This window comes from Echiichthys vipera (genome assembly GCF_963691815.1).
Source record: "Echiichthys vipera genome assembly, chromosome: 20".
Taxonomy (NCBI): Eukaryota; Metazoa; Chordata; class Actinopteri; order Perciformes; family Trachinidae; genus Echiichthys; species Echiichthys vipera.
The window spans coordinates 1,635,484-1,652,939 of NC_139845.1; the positions used below are offsets into that span (position 1 = coordinate 1,635,484).

The 17,456-nt window shown below is 41.9% G+C and overlaps 1 protein-coding gene across 1 annotated transcript in view; it reads left to right on the plus strand.

Moving 5' to 3' along the window:
- The first annotated feature begins 4,954 nt into the window (after positions 1-4,954).
- Positions 4,955-17,456, plus strand: part of LOC310962960 (tetraspanin-8-like) — a 23,207-nt gene continuing 10,705 nt past the window's right edge. The window contains exon 1 of the mRNA XM_083935584.1: positions 4,955-5,069. Within this exon, the coding sequence (XP_083791710.1) occupies positions 5,013-5,069 (57 nt within the window). The 5' untranslated portion in view covers positions 4,955-5,012. The remainder of the gene's footprint in view (positions 5,070-17,456) is intronic.

A 17,456-nucleotide genomic window follows, 5' to 3' on the forward strand; every position in this document is an offset into this window, starting at 1 on the left:
TCAATGCTGTACAAACATCAGGACCAAACTTCAGTCCTTCACAATAAAAGTCCATCAATGCTGTACAAACATCAGTCCTTCACATTAAAAGCCCATCAATGTTGTCCAAACATCCAGGACCAAACTTCTGTCCTTCACAATAAAAGCCCATCAATGCTGTCCAAACATCCAGGATCAAACTTCTGTCCTTCACAATAAAAGCCCATCAATGCTGTCCAAACATCCAGGACCAAACTTCAGTCCTTCACAATAAAAGTCCATCAATGTTGTCCAAACTTCAGTCCTTCACAATAAAAGCCCATCAATGCTGTCCAAACTTCAGTCCTTCACAATAAAAGTCCTTCAATGCTGTCCAAACTTCAGTCCTTCACAATAAAAGCCCATCAATGCTGTCCAAACATCCAGGACCAAAGTTCAGTCCTTCACAATAAAAGTCCATCAATGCTGTCCAAACATCCAGGACCAAACTTCAGTCCTTCACAATAAAAGTCCATCAATGCTGTCCAAACATCAGTCCTTCACAATAAAAGCACATCAATGCTGTCCAAACATCCAGGACCAAACTTCAGTCCTTCACAATAAAAGGCCATCAATGCTGTACAAACATCAGTCCTTCACAATAAAAGCCCATCAATGTTGTCCAAACATCCAGGACCAAACTTCTGTCCTTCACAATAAAAGCCCATCAATGCTGTCCAAACATCCAGGACCAAACTTCAGTCCTTCACAATAAAAGTCCATCAATGCTGTACAAACATCAGTCCTTCACAATAAAAGCCCATCAATGCTGTACAAACATCAGTCCTTCACAATAAAAGCCCATCAATGCTGTACAAACATCAGGACCAAACTTCAGTCCTTCACAATAAAAGTCCATCAATGCTGTACAAACATCAGTCCTTCACATTAAAAGCCCATCAATGTTGTCCAAACATCCAGGACCAAACTTCTGTCCTTCACAATAAAAGCCCATCAATGCTGTCCAAACATCCAGGATCAAACTTCTGTCCTTCACAATAAAAGCCCATCAATGCTGTCCAAACATCCAGGACCAAACTTCAGTCCTTCACAATAAAAGTCCATCAATGTTGTCCAAACTTCAGTCCTTCACAATAAAAGCCCATCAATGCTGTCCAAACTTCAGTCCTTCACAATAAAAGTCCTTCAATGCTGTCCAAACTTCAGTCCTTCACAATAAAAGCCCATCAATGCTGTCCAAACATCCAGGACCAAACTTCAGTCCTTCACAATAAAAGTCCATCAATGCTGTCCAAACATCCAGGACCAAACTTCAGTCCTTCACAATAAAAGTCCATCAATGCTGTCCAAACATCAGTCCTTCACAATAAAAGCACATCAATGCTGTCCAAACATCCAGGACCAAACTTCAGTCCTTCACAATAAAAGCACACGCTTTAACAGCTCCAAAATAAAGCGTAAAGTCTTCTTCATGTTCATTTTTAACGTAAACCACCACCTGAGTTCCTGCGTTACTGCGTTTTGTACCTTTTGAGTCCAGGCAGGAGTTTTGCAAACCCGGCACCAGATCGTTCCTGCTGATCTTCTCCAGGACCGTGACGGTTTCCTTCACGGCTCCAGCGCCGCCGTACTTCTGCGCCATCAGGTCCACGGTGTCCTGCCTGTCCGCCTTCTCCAGCAGAGCCGCAGAGACGTCGTCCTGCTTCAGGAACCATTTGAACTTCTTGAACTCGTCGTCCTTTAACCCCTGCAGCGCGCTCCAGAGCTTCAGCGTGACGTTCGCCATTTCAGCTCCCTGGTAAGAAACGAAGAGAGATTCAGTCTCAAGGACATTTGTATCGTGTTGTCGGGGATTAAACCGAACCCAGGGCCCAACGATGCAGGGATGTTATCACCTTTAAAGCAGTTTCAGGCAAAAGCAGTGTGCATCTATTTTTAGTCATTTTACGTCCAGTTTTAGTCATTTTGCATCTATTTTTAGTCATTTTGCATAATTTTTTACTCATTTTGCATCTTTTTTACTCAGTTTGCTTCTATTTTTTGTCATTTTACGTCCAGTTTTAGTCATTTTACGTCCAGTTTTAGTCATTTTACGTCTTTTTTTAGTCATTTTGCATAATTTTTTGTCATTTTGCATCCTTTTTTAATCATTTTGCATAATTTTTTAGTCATTTTGCATCTATTTTTACTCATTTTGCATCTATTTTTACTCATTTTGCATCTGTTTTTACTCATTTTGCATCTATTTTTACTCATTTTGCATCTGTTTTTACTAATTTTGCATCTATTTTTTGTCATTTTGCATCTATTTTTTGTCATTTTGCATCGATTTTTACACATTTTGCATCTATTTTTGTCATTTTGCATCGATTTTCACTCATTTTGCATCGATTTTTACAAATTTTGCATCTATTTTTAGTTATTTTGCATAATTTTGACTCATTTTGAATCTATTTTTACTCAATTTGCATCATTTGTTAGTCATTTTACGTCCAGTTTAAGTAATTTTGCATCTTTTTGTAGCCATTTTGCGTCCTTTTACTCGTGTTATGTCTCAGATCTCACGGTGGAGGTAAAGTCGTGTCTTTGGTCACACGGTAAAAACGTTAGAGTTGGTTTGTTCTCAGAAGAGAAGACGAAGAAGTCAGAAACACAACATGTTACTTTTCTCCCAATGACCTCGTGTGAAGGACAGAGAACCGCTGAGTAATGAGCTTCTAATGCATTTAAACTCACCAAAGCAGAATTCAGAGCTCTTCAAATGCAGAACGACGATAAAGAGTTAAACTAATCGATCGCACACTTAAAGGTCCCTGTGAGTGTCCAGATGCACTCGGACGTCGTCTCTGACTTCTTCTTCTTCTTCTTCTTCTTCTCGTCATCTTTTATGGTTTTGCACTTTTGTTATTTCTCGTGATGAAGCTCAGGTTCCTCATTGAGGTGAACTCTACGTGAGCACCGGCCCAAAGCATCGCACCAGAGTGAGACATGTACTTCCTGCTTTAACGACACATCCTGTACCCGCACACTCCTCATTCATCAGTTCACCTTTAACTGTTAGTCCGTGCTGATCAGAGCACTTTCTATCCTTTTTGACTGTTTTAATTTCTGTGTTTCATGCTTTTATTTATTTATATGGCCTCATGTCTTATGCTCTTATGCTTTTATGTTCTAGTTCATGTTTTTAGCCTCTGTATTTGAACCCTTTACTGTTTTAACAGTTTTTAGTCTCCAGTGTTTCCTCAGGGGGCCTGAAGGACTGGGAGTTGTCTCTGGTCTGGCCTGCGGGGGGTGCTGTCCCGGGCGACTAGAGGGCTCTGCACCTTGGTGCGGAGGCTCCTGTCTGCCCGGGTGGGGTGGTCTCTGTGGCGGTGCTCCCTGTGACCCTGGACTGGGATCTCTCCCGGTGTGGTCCCCCCCCCCCCAAAGGGAGCTTCCTCTAGACTCCTCTGTACCTCAGGTCTCACTGCCCGACCGTGTCTCTGTAGTGACAGCTAGTGTTTGTGTAGGTGTGTGTGTGTGTGTGTGTGTGCGTGTGTGTGTGTGTGTGTGTGTGTGTGTGTGTGTGTGTGAATGTGTGTATGATCGTATACATATGTGTGTGTGTGTCTCTGTGCATGACTATGGGTTCTTTTAACTCTCTTCTCCTGGTGTTATTTAATGTTTCTCTGTAACTTGGCACTCTGCGAGACTTCTCTGTATGAAAAGCGCCGTATACATAAATAAAGGTTGATTTGATTTGATTACTGTAGTTCAGAGGCAAAAGGTCTGAGTCCTACTCTGGGTCCAGATGTCATCAGATAAGTGCTTCTATAGACACAGAGTCACAGTGAGTGTAACGTGTCAGTACACAGTCACAACAGCAGATGGAGCCAAAAACCTGTCAAACGAGTTCCTTTCATGACGTCAATCACAGCATTGTTATAGAGACGACTAGTTTAGGGCGCACTCACACTGTGCCTCCGTGCCGTGCCCCAGCACGTGTCACGGCTAAAGTCTGGTTCCTTTGACCAGTGTGAGTCCAACCGTACCACGTCTAGGATCGGCACGCTTGCCGTCCACGGCCCGTTTGGGAGAGGTGGGCTTTAGTAAAGCACGTTTGCACGTGTACGAGCATGAGCGTGCGCACGTGTACGAGCACGAGCGTGTTTGGACATGTATGAGCACGAGGCCTACGGCGGCTCTGAGGTCATTTCCTGTGCGCCTGTTGGGACGTAGAAAAAAGAAGGAGGGACCATGCACGGACATTTAAAACAATGGCGGTGAAAGGTTCACGTTGGTGTGATGCGGAGGTGGAGTGTTTACTGCAGATTTGGTCGATGAAAAGATTCAAAAACAGTCGACAAGACGCACAAAAACTCCGAGGTCTACGGAAAGATCTGGAAACAAAGCCACGCATCGCCATGACGTCATCAATGCGTGTGACGTGTTACGGCGTGATGACGTATAGGCAGCAAGAAGCATTCTCCGAGGCCCAGGTAGTGTGAGTACAGACGGGCCTGGAGGGGGGGACAAGGACCCTAAAGCACGGGGCACGGGACGGAGGCACAGTGGGAGGGCGCCCTGAGATGTTTGGTGAATACGACCCCTGGTTTCTGCATCGGTGCGTCCCCAGTCTTTCCCGTATTCATACTTTTACTTAAGTAAACGACCTGAACACGTGTTCAAACATGTTCCGGCAGATTCCTTTTCCATCACCCGTCAGATTTGTCCTGAAGCTTCACACATCAAACGTTTCCACCTGACAGACGAGCCGTGCGGCGTGTCTGAGGGGTTTCGAGCCCGCGGGCTCCTCGCTGCTGTCTCAGATTTCACCTCAGGGAGAAAATAAGGAGGTAGGAAAGGAAACGAGGGTGCAGGGGAAGGAAAGGAAAGGAGGCAGGACCAAAGGGGACGCGCCCTCAGTGAGAGGAAACAGGTAGAGCGGGTCGGCCCTTTAAAGAGCCCGAGGGCGTCTCCGCGCTCCGCAGAGTGTCAGCTGAAGGAGACCAGAGAGAGAGAGAGAGAGACGCGCTGAGGAGCAAAGAGACGCCATGGCCGTGAACAAATGCATCAAATACCTGCTCTTCTTCTTCAACCTTCTTTTCTGGGTGAGTCTGGGAATCATTGTTACACTTCACGGGTGTTTACAGATGTCACAGAGAGACGTTTAAAGCAGATAAAAGCTCAGATCATCAGAGTTTGGTTTGGTTTTATGAGTTAAAGTGTTTGAATTTTGCAGGATTTGTTGGTTGCACAGTTTACAGGCGGGTCGTTCTGCAGCTTTTCACTGAGAGAGCGACAGATTATCACCTTTAGACGCTTTAATCTACTGGTTTTTAAGCGTTTATTGACGTCAAACTTCACATTTCTACGTTCTCACACCTCAAACCGGTGTTTCTTCATTAGATCTCCCTTTAATCTACGTCTTGTTTCTTAAATTCAACTTGTTTTTGAGCGTTTATTGTCTGAACTTTCCTCTCTTCTATATTCTCACTTGCTTTTCACCGAGAAAGCGACAGATTATCACCTTTAGACGCTTTAATCAACTTGTTTTTGAGCGTTTATCGACGTCAAACTTCACTTTTCTACGTTCTCACGCCACCTGTTTCACTCAAACTGGAGTTTCTTCACTCGATCTTCCTTTAATCTGCGTTTAGTTTCTTAAATTCAACTTGTTTTTGAGCGTTTATGACGTCGAGCTTTACTCTCTTCTATGTTCTCACTTGCTTTTCACTGAGAAAGCGACAGATTATCACCTTTAGACGCTTTATTCAACTTGTTTTTGAGCGTTTATCGACGTCAAACTTCACTTTTCTACGTTCTCACTTCACCTGTTTCACTCAAACTGGTGTTTCTTCATTCAATCTTCATTTAATCTACGTCTAGTTTTTTAAATTCAACTTGTTTTTGAGCGTTTATTGACGTCAAACTTCACTCTTCTATGTTCTCACTTCTCAAACCGGTGCTTCTTCACTCGACCTTCCTTTAATCTGCGTTTAAGTGTCTCAAACTCAACTCTCTCGGTCGTTCCGCTGCGTGACCACCGTCGGTGTCTCCTTCCCCCCCTTCAGTGTTTTTCCAGTCAACCGGTCAGTGGCGTCGAACAGGTTGTGTGGGCTCTCTGTCGTCCCCGCGCCCCTCCCTCCACAAACAAACACCAGCTCGGTTTCAGGGCGTGGCTGGCGTCACGGCGGGACTCACATGTTCAAACGTTGCCTCACGTTTCTGCGTTTCCTCATATCCTCTGACGGGAGTTTCCCATTCACGCCAAACGCTCAGGGTCCGTCTGTCTGTCGTGGTTTTGGATTCTTGCTCAACTCGAACCTGAGAGGACGTGTCGTTGAAGGAGCTGGAGTAACGCACACACTCTGTCAGAGGAGCTCATTAAAGCAGATGCAGTGGTTTTTAATGAGATGCAGCTTGAAACGCCTTAAAGTCGTTCGATCTGACGACTTTGGAGTCGTTTTAAAGTGTTTTTTTACTTTAACTGTCAGTTTATTTAACCCTCCTGTTCTCCTGAGGGTCCATTAGACCCCATTTAATGTTTAACATCTCTAAGTAATGTCATTTTTGTGTTTTTTTGCTTTATATTTATGACTTTTCCTCATTTTATGGAGACAACTCATAAAAAACCTAAAATTGTCCTGATTATATATATTTTTTATTGTTCTTATCGTACATGTACTTGTTGCATCGGTGTTTCTTTGGGTCAGTTTGATCATCTGGATGATTTAATCATTATTATTATTGTTTATTTTTACAATTCAAATATTATATGAGGTCAGATTCATGCTGCTGTCCTTGATAACGGACGTTACTTTCATTCCAGATGTTACAAATAACACAAAATAGCACTTAAAATAACAGAGTTACTGTAAAACACACACACAGAAATCCCTCCATGCAGTTTAACATCAGTGATATTTTTCATTCTGTTAAATAAAAACATAAAGAACCCGACTTCACTTGAGTCACACATTGATTATGATCATTTTACACATGTTTAACGGTCAAATTGACCCCAAGAATAAATGGTGTTAGTGAAATTTGAGGGCAACAGGAGGGTTAAACAACGTCCCCCTGGGATTATTAAAGTATTCTGATTCTGCTGATAAGTACGGGAATCGTGTAAGTCCTGGACAGGACGCCAGTCTATCACAGGACACATAGAGACGAACAGAGACAGACAACCATTCACACCTACGGGTGATTTAGAGTCATCAATGAACCCAACACCTGCACGTCTTTGGACTGTGGGAGGAAACCGGAGAACCCGGAGAAAACCCACGCAGACACGGGGAGAACATGCAAACTCCCACACAGAAGGGCCCCAGCAGGGATTCAAACCAGGAACCCAAATTAGCATGATATTCATTTAGTAAATGATGGTCCATTTAGAGTCAAACACACCAGAAATGAAGGGGTGATTTAGGGCGGGGCTACGTTATGAGTGACAGGTCGCAGAAGCTATTTGATTAAAGGTGTCAAAAGACGTGTTTGACGTGCTGAACGTCTACAAGGATGAGAGACATGAGCAGACACGGGGAGGACATGCAAACTCCACACAGAAAGGCCCCAGCCAGGATTCAAACCAGGAACCCTCTCGCTGTGAGAAGACAGTGCTAACCACCATTGCACCGTGTCACCCAGACTGGGAGTCAATGTTGAGATTTTTTTCTGGGACCAGGAGGGAACAGGGTCCATGAAGGGCCCCAGCCGGGATTCAAACCTGGAACCTTCTCGCTGTGAGGCGACAGTGCTGACCACCACACCACCGTGCTTCTGATTCTGAATTTGGTGATAAGTACGGGAAACTGCGAGACATTATTAGAGAATATGTGTAAGATTTAGGCATCGGTCGCAAAACAGGAAGAAGTGGTCGGAGTGGCCCCACGTTGCACGTTCAACGTACTGAACGTAAAGATAGAGGTTAAATCCTGATGTTGTTGTTTTTGATGTACTTCCTGGTATATTTTACTTTAATTGTATTATTTTGGTGGATATAGACGGCCCTTTCCCCGTACTTCAAGTCTTTGTGCTAAGCTAGCTAGCCTCAAAGCTCGCAAACCGACAATCACCATCCACACCGACTGTCGGCGGAGTTTGAACTCCAGCAAGTTGTTGTTTTTTACGCTTCCTCACGGTACAAAAACACGAGCTAACAATGCTTCTAAAAAGTCGCTTTGGACGGTTTTTATCCTGATGTAAATCGCTGCTTTGCAAGGATGCTATTATTCTTCTTACTACCACTTGTGCACACACGCAGAAGTTCCATTGTTTTGATATTTGAGGAATATTTAGGGTTATTTTTGCTGTGATTCACGTGTTTCTCAGCCTCTTGTGTTGCTGAGGCGCAGCTCCTTTTGCTCAGATATGGAGAAATAACCAACAAAACTCAACAGGCTGCAAAACTTTCTCCGAACCGCTTCGATCCTTTTTGTTTTTCTGACAGAAACACGTGAAACCGATCAGGCGTCGCTCGTTCAGCTCCGTGTTTAAAATAAACCTGCTGCTGTTGGTAAAACGTCCGTTCTGCTGATGTTATTTCAGCCGTTCCCTCGTGTTCCCAGAAACGATGTTAAATCGACGTTAACTTGATCCTCAGCACTCAGCGGACGTGCTGGACGGGATGTGTTTACCCAGTGGTGATGGCGAGGGCGAGGGCGAGGGCGAGGGTGGGGCGCGCTTTTATTTACTGTAAAGTTTCAACATGTGGCTCCGCAGCAGCTCTGAGTCGCTGAAGTGACGCCTGCGTCTGCAGATCTGAGTCAAACACGACGCTGTGGAAACGATCCTGTGAACTCTGGTTGTTTAACATCTAACGTATAAATAACACTTGTGAATTGGGTCGTGAGCGGTGTCGGACTTTTCTATGTTGATGTTTTTCTTCTTTCATTCAATAAAAACTATTTAAACGATATAATTTAGTCACTACATTTACATTTGAAATGGTTTTGACCCCAAAAGAAGAAGAATTAAGTGATGGAAACTTGCCCTAAAGTGTAAATCCAGCGTAAAATCCTCCCAGGGTCTTTTTCAGCACTTAACATACATCAAATAAACCTTTGTGCAACAACTGTTAACGGAGGAATTCAGGAGAGACGCTAACAGCCGGACGTGGCTAACACTGATTAGCTCGGGGCAGCACGGTGAAGGCATTCAAAGGTCTTTTTTAACCACTAATGCTGCTGAAAATAACAGCAAACCTCTGCAGCAGCATGAGAAGAGTCCCTACGTCAGCCAGATGGACGTACGCCCCTCCCCCTAATGTCACATACATGCCCTTTATTGGTCAGAGGGAATGAGGTGGAGTCAAAAGAGCCTGAAGAAATGGAGGAGCGGGAAATCTTTCAGATTCTTTAAAGACGCGGAAATCTGCAAGAACATGTTTGAACAAGTGTTCGGGTCCTTTACTTAAGTAAAAGTACGAATACGGTAAAAACTAGTTACGCAACGATCAGACTCCTTTAGCACCGATGCAGAAACCAGGGGTCGTATTCACCAAACATGTCAGAGTGTAAATCCAGCGTAAAATCATCCATCAGGGTCTTTTTCTGCACTTACATTCATCAAATGTAACACATTTAACAGAGAAATCCAGGAGAGTCGCTAACAGCCGGACGTGGCTAACAGTGGTTAGCTCGGGGCAGCACGGTGAAGGCATTCAAAGGTCTTTTTTAACCACTAATGCTGCTGAAAATAACAGCAAACCTCTGCAGCAGCATGAGAAGAGTACCTACGTCAGTCAGGTGGATGTACGCCCCTCCCAACAATGTCACATACATTTGGTAAAAGGGAATGAGGCGGAGTCAAAGTCTGACAAGATGGCCGCTCCCGTAGGCGAGGACGATTGGATCGAGTTGAGAGAACGGACCTCGACGGAGACGCTACGTCCGTTTTTTACACAGTCTGCGGTAACGACGCAGCGCTCACATTTCAAACTCGTCCGCGATAACGTGCAGGTTCCTGTTTTTCCATCGACCGATCGATCGGCTGACTAAAGCCGCGTTACTTGACGGTGTTTCTTGTTAAATCTGAACACGTTTCGAAGCTCACGGCCCCGTTTTTTACCCAATAACTTCGGATTTCTCCTCGTCTCATTCACCCGTTCTTTCAGTCTGTCTGAACCGTGCCTCAGACACATCTGACCGGACACTGAGACGACAAAGTCATCAACAGCTGTAGTGACAGCTCGTGTGTGTGTCAGCGTGGCTGTGTGTGTCTGTGTGAATGTGTGTATGAACGTATACCGTATTTTTCGGATTATAAGACGCAGCTTTGTTCATAGTTTGGCCGCGGGGTGCGACTTATACTCTGGAGCAACTTATGTGTGAAATTATTAACACATGCCCGTAAAATATCAAATAACAGCCCGGGCTATTATTTATCTCAGTCACGTAAGAGACTAGGCGTATATCAGCAATCGTCACACACACACACACACACACACACGTCAACCAATCAGAATTGGGCGGGGGCGGGTCATGGCAGAAGTGCGTTGTGAAAAAAAAGATGCTAGCTGCTACTTCCGTACCGTTGAGTTGGCGGAGTGTAAAGTGTGCTGGTTCAGGTCTGAGACGTGTAAAGTGTGCTGGTTCAGGTCTGAGACGTGTAAAGTGTGCTGGTTCAGGTCTTAGGCGTGTAAAGTGTGCTGGTTCAGGTCTGAGACGTGTAAAGCGTGCTGGTTTAGGTCTTAGGCGTGTAAAGTGTGCTGGTTCAGGTCTGAGACGTGTAAAGTGGGCTGGTTCAGGTCTTAGGCGTGTAAAGTGTGCTGGTTCAGGTCTGAGACGTGTAAAGTGTGTCCGGAGTGTGAGTTTGCGGGCTACAGTTGCATTGTGGGTAATGTAGTTTTGGTGCATTGGTGAAAAACACCAGCAGGCGGCTGTGGCGTGCGGGCCGGTACATATTCTGTGCGTGACTGTGGGGGAGGGAGGGTTCTTTTAACTTTCTTCTCCTGGTGTTATTTGATGTTTCTCTTCTTCTGTAACTTGGCACTTTGCGAGACTTCTCTGTATGAAAAGCTCCGTATAAATAAATAAAGGTTGATTTGATTTGATGACAGTTGTGTGTAATATTCAAAAGTACTCCTCCTTTGCTTCTCTCGACATCTTTACGGCGTCTCGGTGCATCTGCTGAGGTTTCTGCGGCTCAGCGCGGAGAGCTCACCAAACAGCCATAACCAGTTCTCCGCGGCTCTGCTCTCTCCGCTCTCTGCTAACAGGCGTTAATGTACAGAGTGCTCACACACTCCATGAATAATAGATGCTGCGTTCAGGGACTATTTCTGCACAGGAAGTAGATCATTGTGACAGAAGGGCAACATGTTTGTATCTCTGCAGCAGGTGGAACAAATCACTCAGTGGATTCAGTCCAAGTACCAACTCGTGTTTCTTGTACGTTAATGATTAAGTCTCTGTTTGAAAAGTTGACAAATTCAAACGTCCGTGTGCAGAAATCTGCAATAAAGCAAAACTCTACGGTGAAGCCGAGCTATGCGAGCTGTAAAGAAGAGACTAGATGTGATTTAGACGCGCAACCGCACTTTTTTAAGATCACGCTCGTTGTTTTTTGTTGAAGCGACGCTTTTCCAACACCCTGTGCTGAATCAGCGCTTTTACTTTTGATACTTTAAGCCTCGTGCCGTCCTCAGATTCACTAACGACCCTGTGTTAGAGACCTTGGCCTGTGTGGACCCTGTTTTAGAGACCTTGGCCTGTGTGGACCCTGTTTTAGAGACCTTGGCCTGTGTGGACCCTGTTTTAGAGACCTTGGTCTGTGTGGACCCTGTGTTAGAGACCTTGGTCTGTGTGGACCCTGTTTTAGAGACCTTGGCCTGTGTGGACCCTGTTTTAGAGACCTTGGCCTGTGTGGACCCTGTTTTAGAGACCTTGGCCTGTGTGGACCCTGTTTTAGAGACCTTGGCCTGTGTGGACCCTGTTTTAGAGACCTTGGCCTGTGTGGACCCTGTTTTAGAGACCTTGGTCTGTGTGGACCCTGTGTTAGAGACCTTGGTCTGTGTGGACCCTGTTTTAGAGACCTTGGCCTGTGTGGACCCTGTTTTAGAGACCTTGGCCTGTGTGGACCCTGTTTTAGAGACCTTGGCCTGTGTGGACCCTGTTTTAGAGACCTTGGCCTGTGTGGACCCTGTTTTAGAGACCTTGGCCTGTGTGGACCCTGTTTTAGAGACCTTGGCCTGTGTGGACCCTGTTTTAGAGACCTTGGCCTGTGTGGACCCTGTGTTAGAGACCTTGTGATGAGGGAAGTTCAGAGTTGTAATGTCTGAGGCAGGTTTTGTTTGGTCTAAAGACGTCACCCAACCAAGGCTTAGCTGTTTCTGTCTGTGACCTTGTGACCCTGTCTGTGACCTTGTGACCCTGTCTGTGAGCTTGTGACCCTGTCTGTGACCTTGTGACCTGGTATGTCTGGATGGGGGGTCTCCTCCTCTAAGAGGCTGAGCGCCGGTGGGCTCGGGGTCGTTCCTGCTAAACTCTGAGCTTTGTGAGGAAGCAGGGGTGAACGTATCACGGAGACAAAGCGGATCCTGTTTGTTGAAATTTCCACGACAACAGTGAAGAAGTTACCTCCAGGTTTCCAAAAACTTAACATGCACTGAAAGAAAGATCCCTCTCCTAAAATATAGTGGTTTAAGGGCGCCCTCCCACTGTGCCTCCGTCCCGTGCCCCGTGCTTTAGGGTCCTTGTCCCCCCTCCAGGCCCGTTTGTACTCACACTACCTGGGCCTCGGAGAACGCTTCTTGCTGCCTATACGTCATCACGCCGTAACACGTCACACGCATTGATGACGTCATGGCGATGCGTGGCTTTGTTTCCAGATCTTTCCGTAGACCTCGGAGTTTTTGTGCGTCTTGTCGACTGTTTTTGAATCTTTTCATCGGCCAAATCTGCAGTAAACACTCCACCTCCGCATCACACCAACGTGAACCTTTCACCGCCATTGTTTGAAATGTCCGCGCATGGTCCCTCCTTCTTTTTTCTACGTCCCAACAGGCGCACAGGAAATGACCTCAGAACCGCCGTAGGCCTCGTGCTCGTGTGCACGCTCGTGCTCGTACACGTGCAAACGTGCTTTACTAAAGCCCACCTCTCCCAAACGGGCCGTGGACGGCAAGCGTGCCGCCCCTAGACGTGGTACGGTTGCACTCACACTGGTCAAAGGAACCAGACTTTAGCCGTGGAACCTGTTTTGGCGCGGTACGGAAGTACAGTGTGAGTGCGCCCTAAAACGATGGTATTTCTATGTAAACTGTAGTTTAGTAAAAGACAGAACATTAAAAGCAGAACGTGAGTTTTTCCTTGTTTGTGTCTAAACTCTTGCGTTGATGAGGGTCGGCCGTTTCCACCAGCGCTCCGTGTTTGGCTCCAAACCTCAAACCTGCGACTCTGTTTATTATTATTATACTTTTGCTCTGAGTGCCGACGAAGCCTCCAGCTGCCGCCTTTATCCTCAGTCGTCAGTCGCTCTACCGGTTAGAGACGTGTGTGAATGTAACGCGGGTGCAGCCGCAGGGGTTCAAACGCTGAGGGTTGTGTGTGTGTGTGTGTGTGTGTGTGTGTGTGTGTGTGTGTGTGTGTGTGTGTGTGTGTGTGTGTGTGTGTGTGTGTGTGTGTGTGTGTGTGTGTGTGTGTGTGTGTGTGTGTGTGAGACTCACACTTATGCAGATGACTCCTTCCTTTAGACTTTAAAGTCACGGGAACAATATTCTATAGAAAAGGTCCAAAAACCTGATCCACGTGTTACTGATGACTCAGCTTTTTTGTTGTGTGTGTGTGTGTGTGTGTGTGTGTGTGTGTGTGTGTGTGTGTGTGTGTGTGTGTGTGTGTGTGACTCACACTTATGCAGATGACTTCTTCCTTTACACGTTAAAGTCACGGGAACAATATTCTATAGAAAGGTCCGAAAACCTGATCCACATGTTACTGATGAGGTGTGTGTGTGTGTGTGTGTGTGTGTGTGTGTGTGTGTGTGTGTGTGTGTGTGTGTGTGTGTGTGTGTGTGTGTGTGTGTGTGTGTGAGACTCACAGTTATGCAGATGATTCCTTCCTTTACACGTTAAAGTCACAGGAACAATATTCTATAGAATAGGTCCAAAAACCTGATCCACATGTTACTGATGAGGTGTGTGTGTGTGCATGTGTGTGTGTGTGTGTGTGTGTGTGTGTGTGTGTGTGCGCATATGTGTGTGTGTGTGTGTGTGTGTGTGTGTAAGCGTGTGTGTGCGCATGTGTGTGTGTGTGTGTGTGTGTGTGAGACTCACACTTATGCAGATGACTCCTTCCTTTAGACGTTAAAGTCACGGGAACAATATTCTATAGAAAAGGTCCAAAAACCGGATCCACGTGTTCCTGATGACTCAGCTTTCTGTGTGTGTGTGTGTGTGTGTGTGTGTCTGTGTGTGCGTGTGCGTGTGTGTGTGTGTGTGTGTGTGTTACACAATGACTCTTTCTCACTGTACTACTGTGTGACCTGTGAGTCACTGCAGAGGAATGATGAAAATGATAATTATCAGCGTGTTTATTGGTGTTTAAAGCAGCAGTTGTGCAGTTTGACTCTTCTACAGGAGCCCAGCAGGGACACAAAGGCTCAGGGACTCAAACAGTGATTAAAGGATGTGATTTTAAACAGTTCAAACATATTTACAGAGATCGGTTTGTACACAAGTTAGTTTGTGCAAGAACAACAAACCGTAAAACAGATTCAGGAGCCGTTTGAACTGAAACCGTTATCAGAAACTCCTGAAAGCTTTATAACATCTGACAAATGTGCATAAATGAGACAAACGCTGCATTTTATTCAAAATATTAGGACGAATATTAGTGAAATAATAAAAATCTAATAAAATTGAAGAAAAATACTTACAAAGAAACACTAAAATCTATTTCATTTTAATTAAATTTTGTTATTTTTTCCTTTCTTCTTGTTCATTTACGACTGATTATGATGTTTGTTGTCGCTGGAAATAATATAAATAAATATAATAAATAATTAAAAAATGATTCATATAAAATTCTGATGTGAGAAATATAATATAAATATTATTAATATTCGGACAGAACACAGAATAAACACGAATAACAACACAAAATGTAAGGAACAATGTTTTTTAAGGCTTTTAATCACAAACAAACAAACAAAACAAATTAAAATAATTAAAATAAATTGACACTTGAGTTTCTTCAGGTTTAAAATAATAAAAAGAAATGGGAATTATTAATAATAATAAATTAAAATAAGTAGAAATAATAAACATAAAATAATTTTAAAAGAAATTAGAATTATTAAACTTAAATTATGAAAACGATTAAAAATAAGAAACATAAACAAAATAATTAAAAAATAAATGAGAATTATTAATAATAATAAATTAAAATAAGTAGAAATAATAAACATTAAATAATTTAAAAAGAAATGGGAATTATTAATAAAATAGAAATAATGAGGAATTAAAATGGTTTAGAAAAAAAAATCAAATAACCACTTAAAATAAATAACTATTATTACGTCATTAGAAACAATCCAAAGCAGCTTTTACCTTTAATCCTGATCACAGATAATTCTGATTAATGGAATTTAATTTATATAATTTCAGTCCTTTTTTATTATTTAACCATGAATATTTAATCCCAAACAACTGTGCATCGTTTTTGACGCACAGGTGGTGATTTTCAGCATTTACACACATTAAATCGTCAAGACGTTTTTATTCGCGCGTATGAACGATTAACGGTGAGTCGCTAACAGCAGGACGTAGCTAACAGTGATTAGCTCGGGGCAGCACGGTGAAGGCATTCAAAGGTCTTTTTTAACCACTAATGCTGCTGAAAATAACAGCAAACCTCTGCAGGTGTTTAGATGAAAACAAATGTTCTTTGGGACCCACCTGGTTACCGTGGCAACCACCTTTAGAAGAAAACACCAGCTTTGTTTTAGGTGTTTTTGTTTTTACAGCGTCCTTCATCGGATCTGACCTCAAATATGATTACACATAAAAAATAATAATAAAAATATACTAATAATGAAATAACATAATTAAAAGAAATGGGAAGTATTAAACAAGAATAAAATAATAACAGTTATTAAAAATAAATAAAATAATTAAAAAAGAAATGGGAAGTATTAAACTTAAATTATTAAAACTATTAAAAATAAGAAACATAAATTAAATAACTAAAGAAATAAGAATTATTATTAATAATAAATGTATATAATAAAAAATAAGAAACTAAATAATTTAAAAGGAAATGAGAATTATTAATGATAAATAAATTAAAATAATTAAAAATAAAAAACATAAAATAACTTAAAATAAATAAGAATCATTTTCAATAATAAATAATTAAAAATAAAAAACAAAATAATTAAAAAATAAATGAGAATTATTAAACTTAAATAATGAAAACGATTAAAAATAAGAAACATAAACAAAATAACTAAAAATAAATGGGAATTATTAATAATAATAAATTAAAATAATTAAAAATAAACATAGAATAAAAAAGAATTACATTGTTTGACGTCCACGCACAGTTCAGTCTCATTAAAGCAGCTTTAACGTAAAGAAATGACGTTAAATAAAAATAAAAATGAAAGATTAAAACAATAAAGCTAATAATAAAATAAGCACCAAACGTAAATATAATAAAAAACAGTTATTAAACATAAATAAAATAATTTAAAATAAATTACAATTATTAAGCATAAATAAAATGATTAATAATTATAATTTAAAATAAGAAAATAAATAAAAATAAATTACAATAATTCAACATAAATAAATCAATGAATAATTATAATTTAAAATATGAAAATAAGTCAAAATAGCTAAAAATAAAATAACATTAAGCATAAATTAAATTATTAATAATTATAATTTAAAATATGAAATTTAATAAAAATAATTACAAAATAAATGAAAATTATTTACCAATTTAAAAAATAAAATAATCAATAATTGTGAAACATAAATAAAACGATGTTGCTGCTTTTCTTTGGTCTCCGGCTGCAGAGCCTGTCATCATCCACTCTGTCTCCATGGTAACGCTGTGGTAACGCTGTGGTAACGCCGCGGTCTGGCGTCCGTCTTTAAATATTGATGCTGATGATTCCTCTCAGCAGCGTTTGTGTCGGTTTATTAATAATAAATGTTCTTTTTAGTGTCTGTAGAGGAGAGCGCACACTTTCCCTCTCTGACCTTTTTATTTATGTTTATTTTATTATTTATTTTGATTCATTTGTGGTTCAATCTTCTAAAATCTAAATATATATAAACTCGTTTTAATACGGAAATGTTTTATAAAGTTAAATAGTAAAGATGCGTAAATGACAATTATTCTACCTGTGGATTATTTTTGGATTAATCTGAATTTCACACAGTTATTTGATCTTTAAAGTGTTTAAATGTTCATTATTTTCTGGATTAATCTGAATCTTACACAGTTATTTGGTCTTTAAAGTGTTTAAATGTTCATTATTTCAGG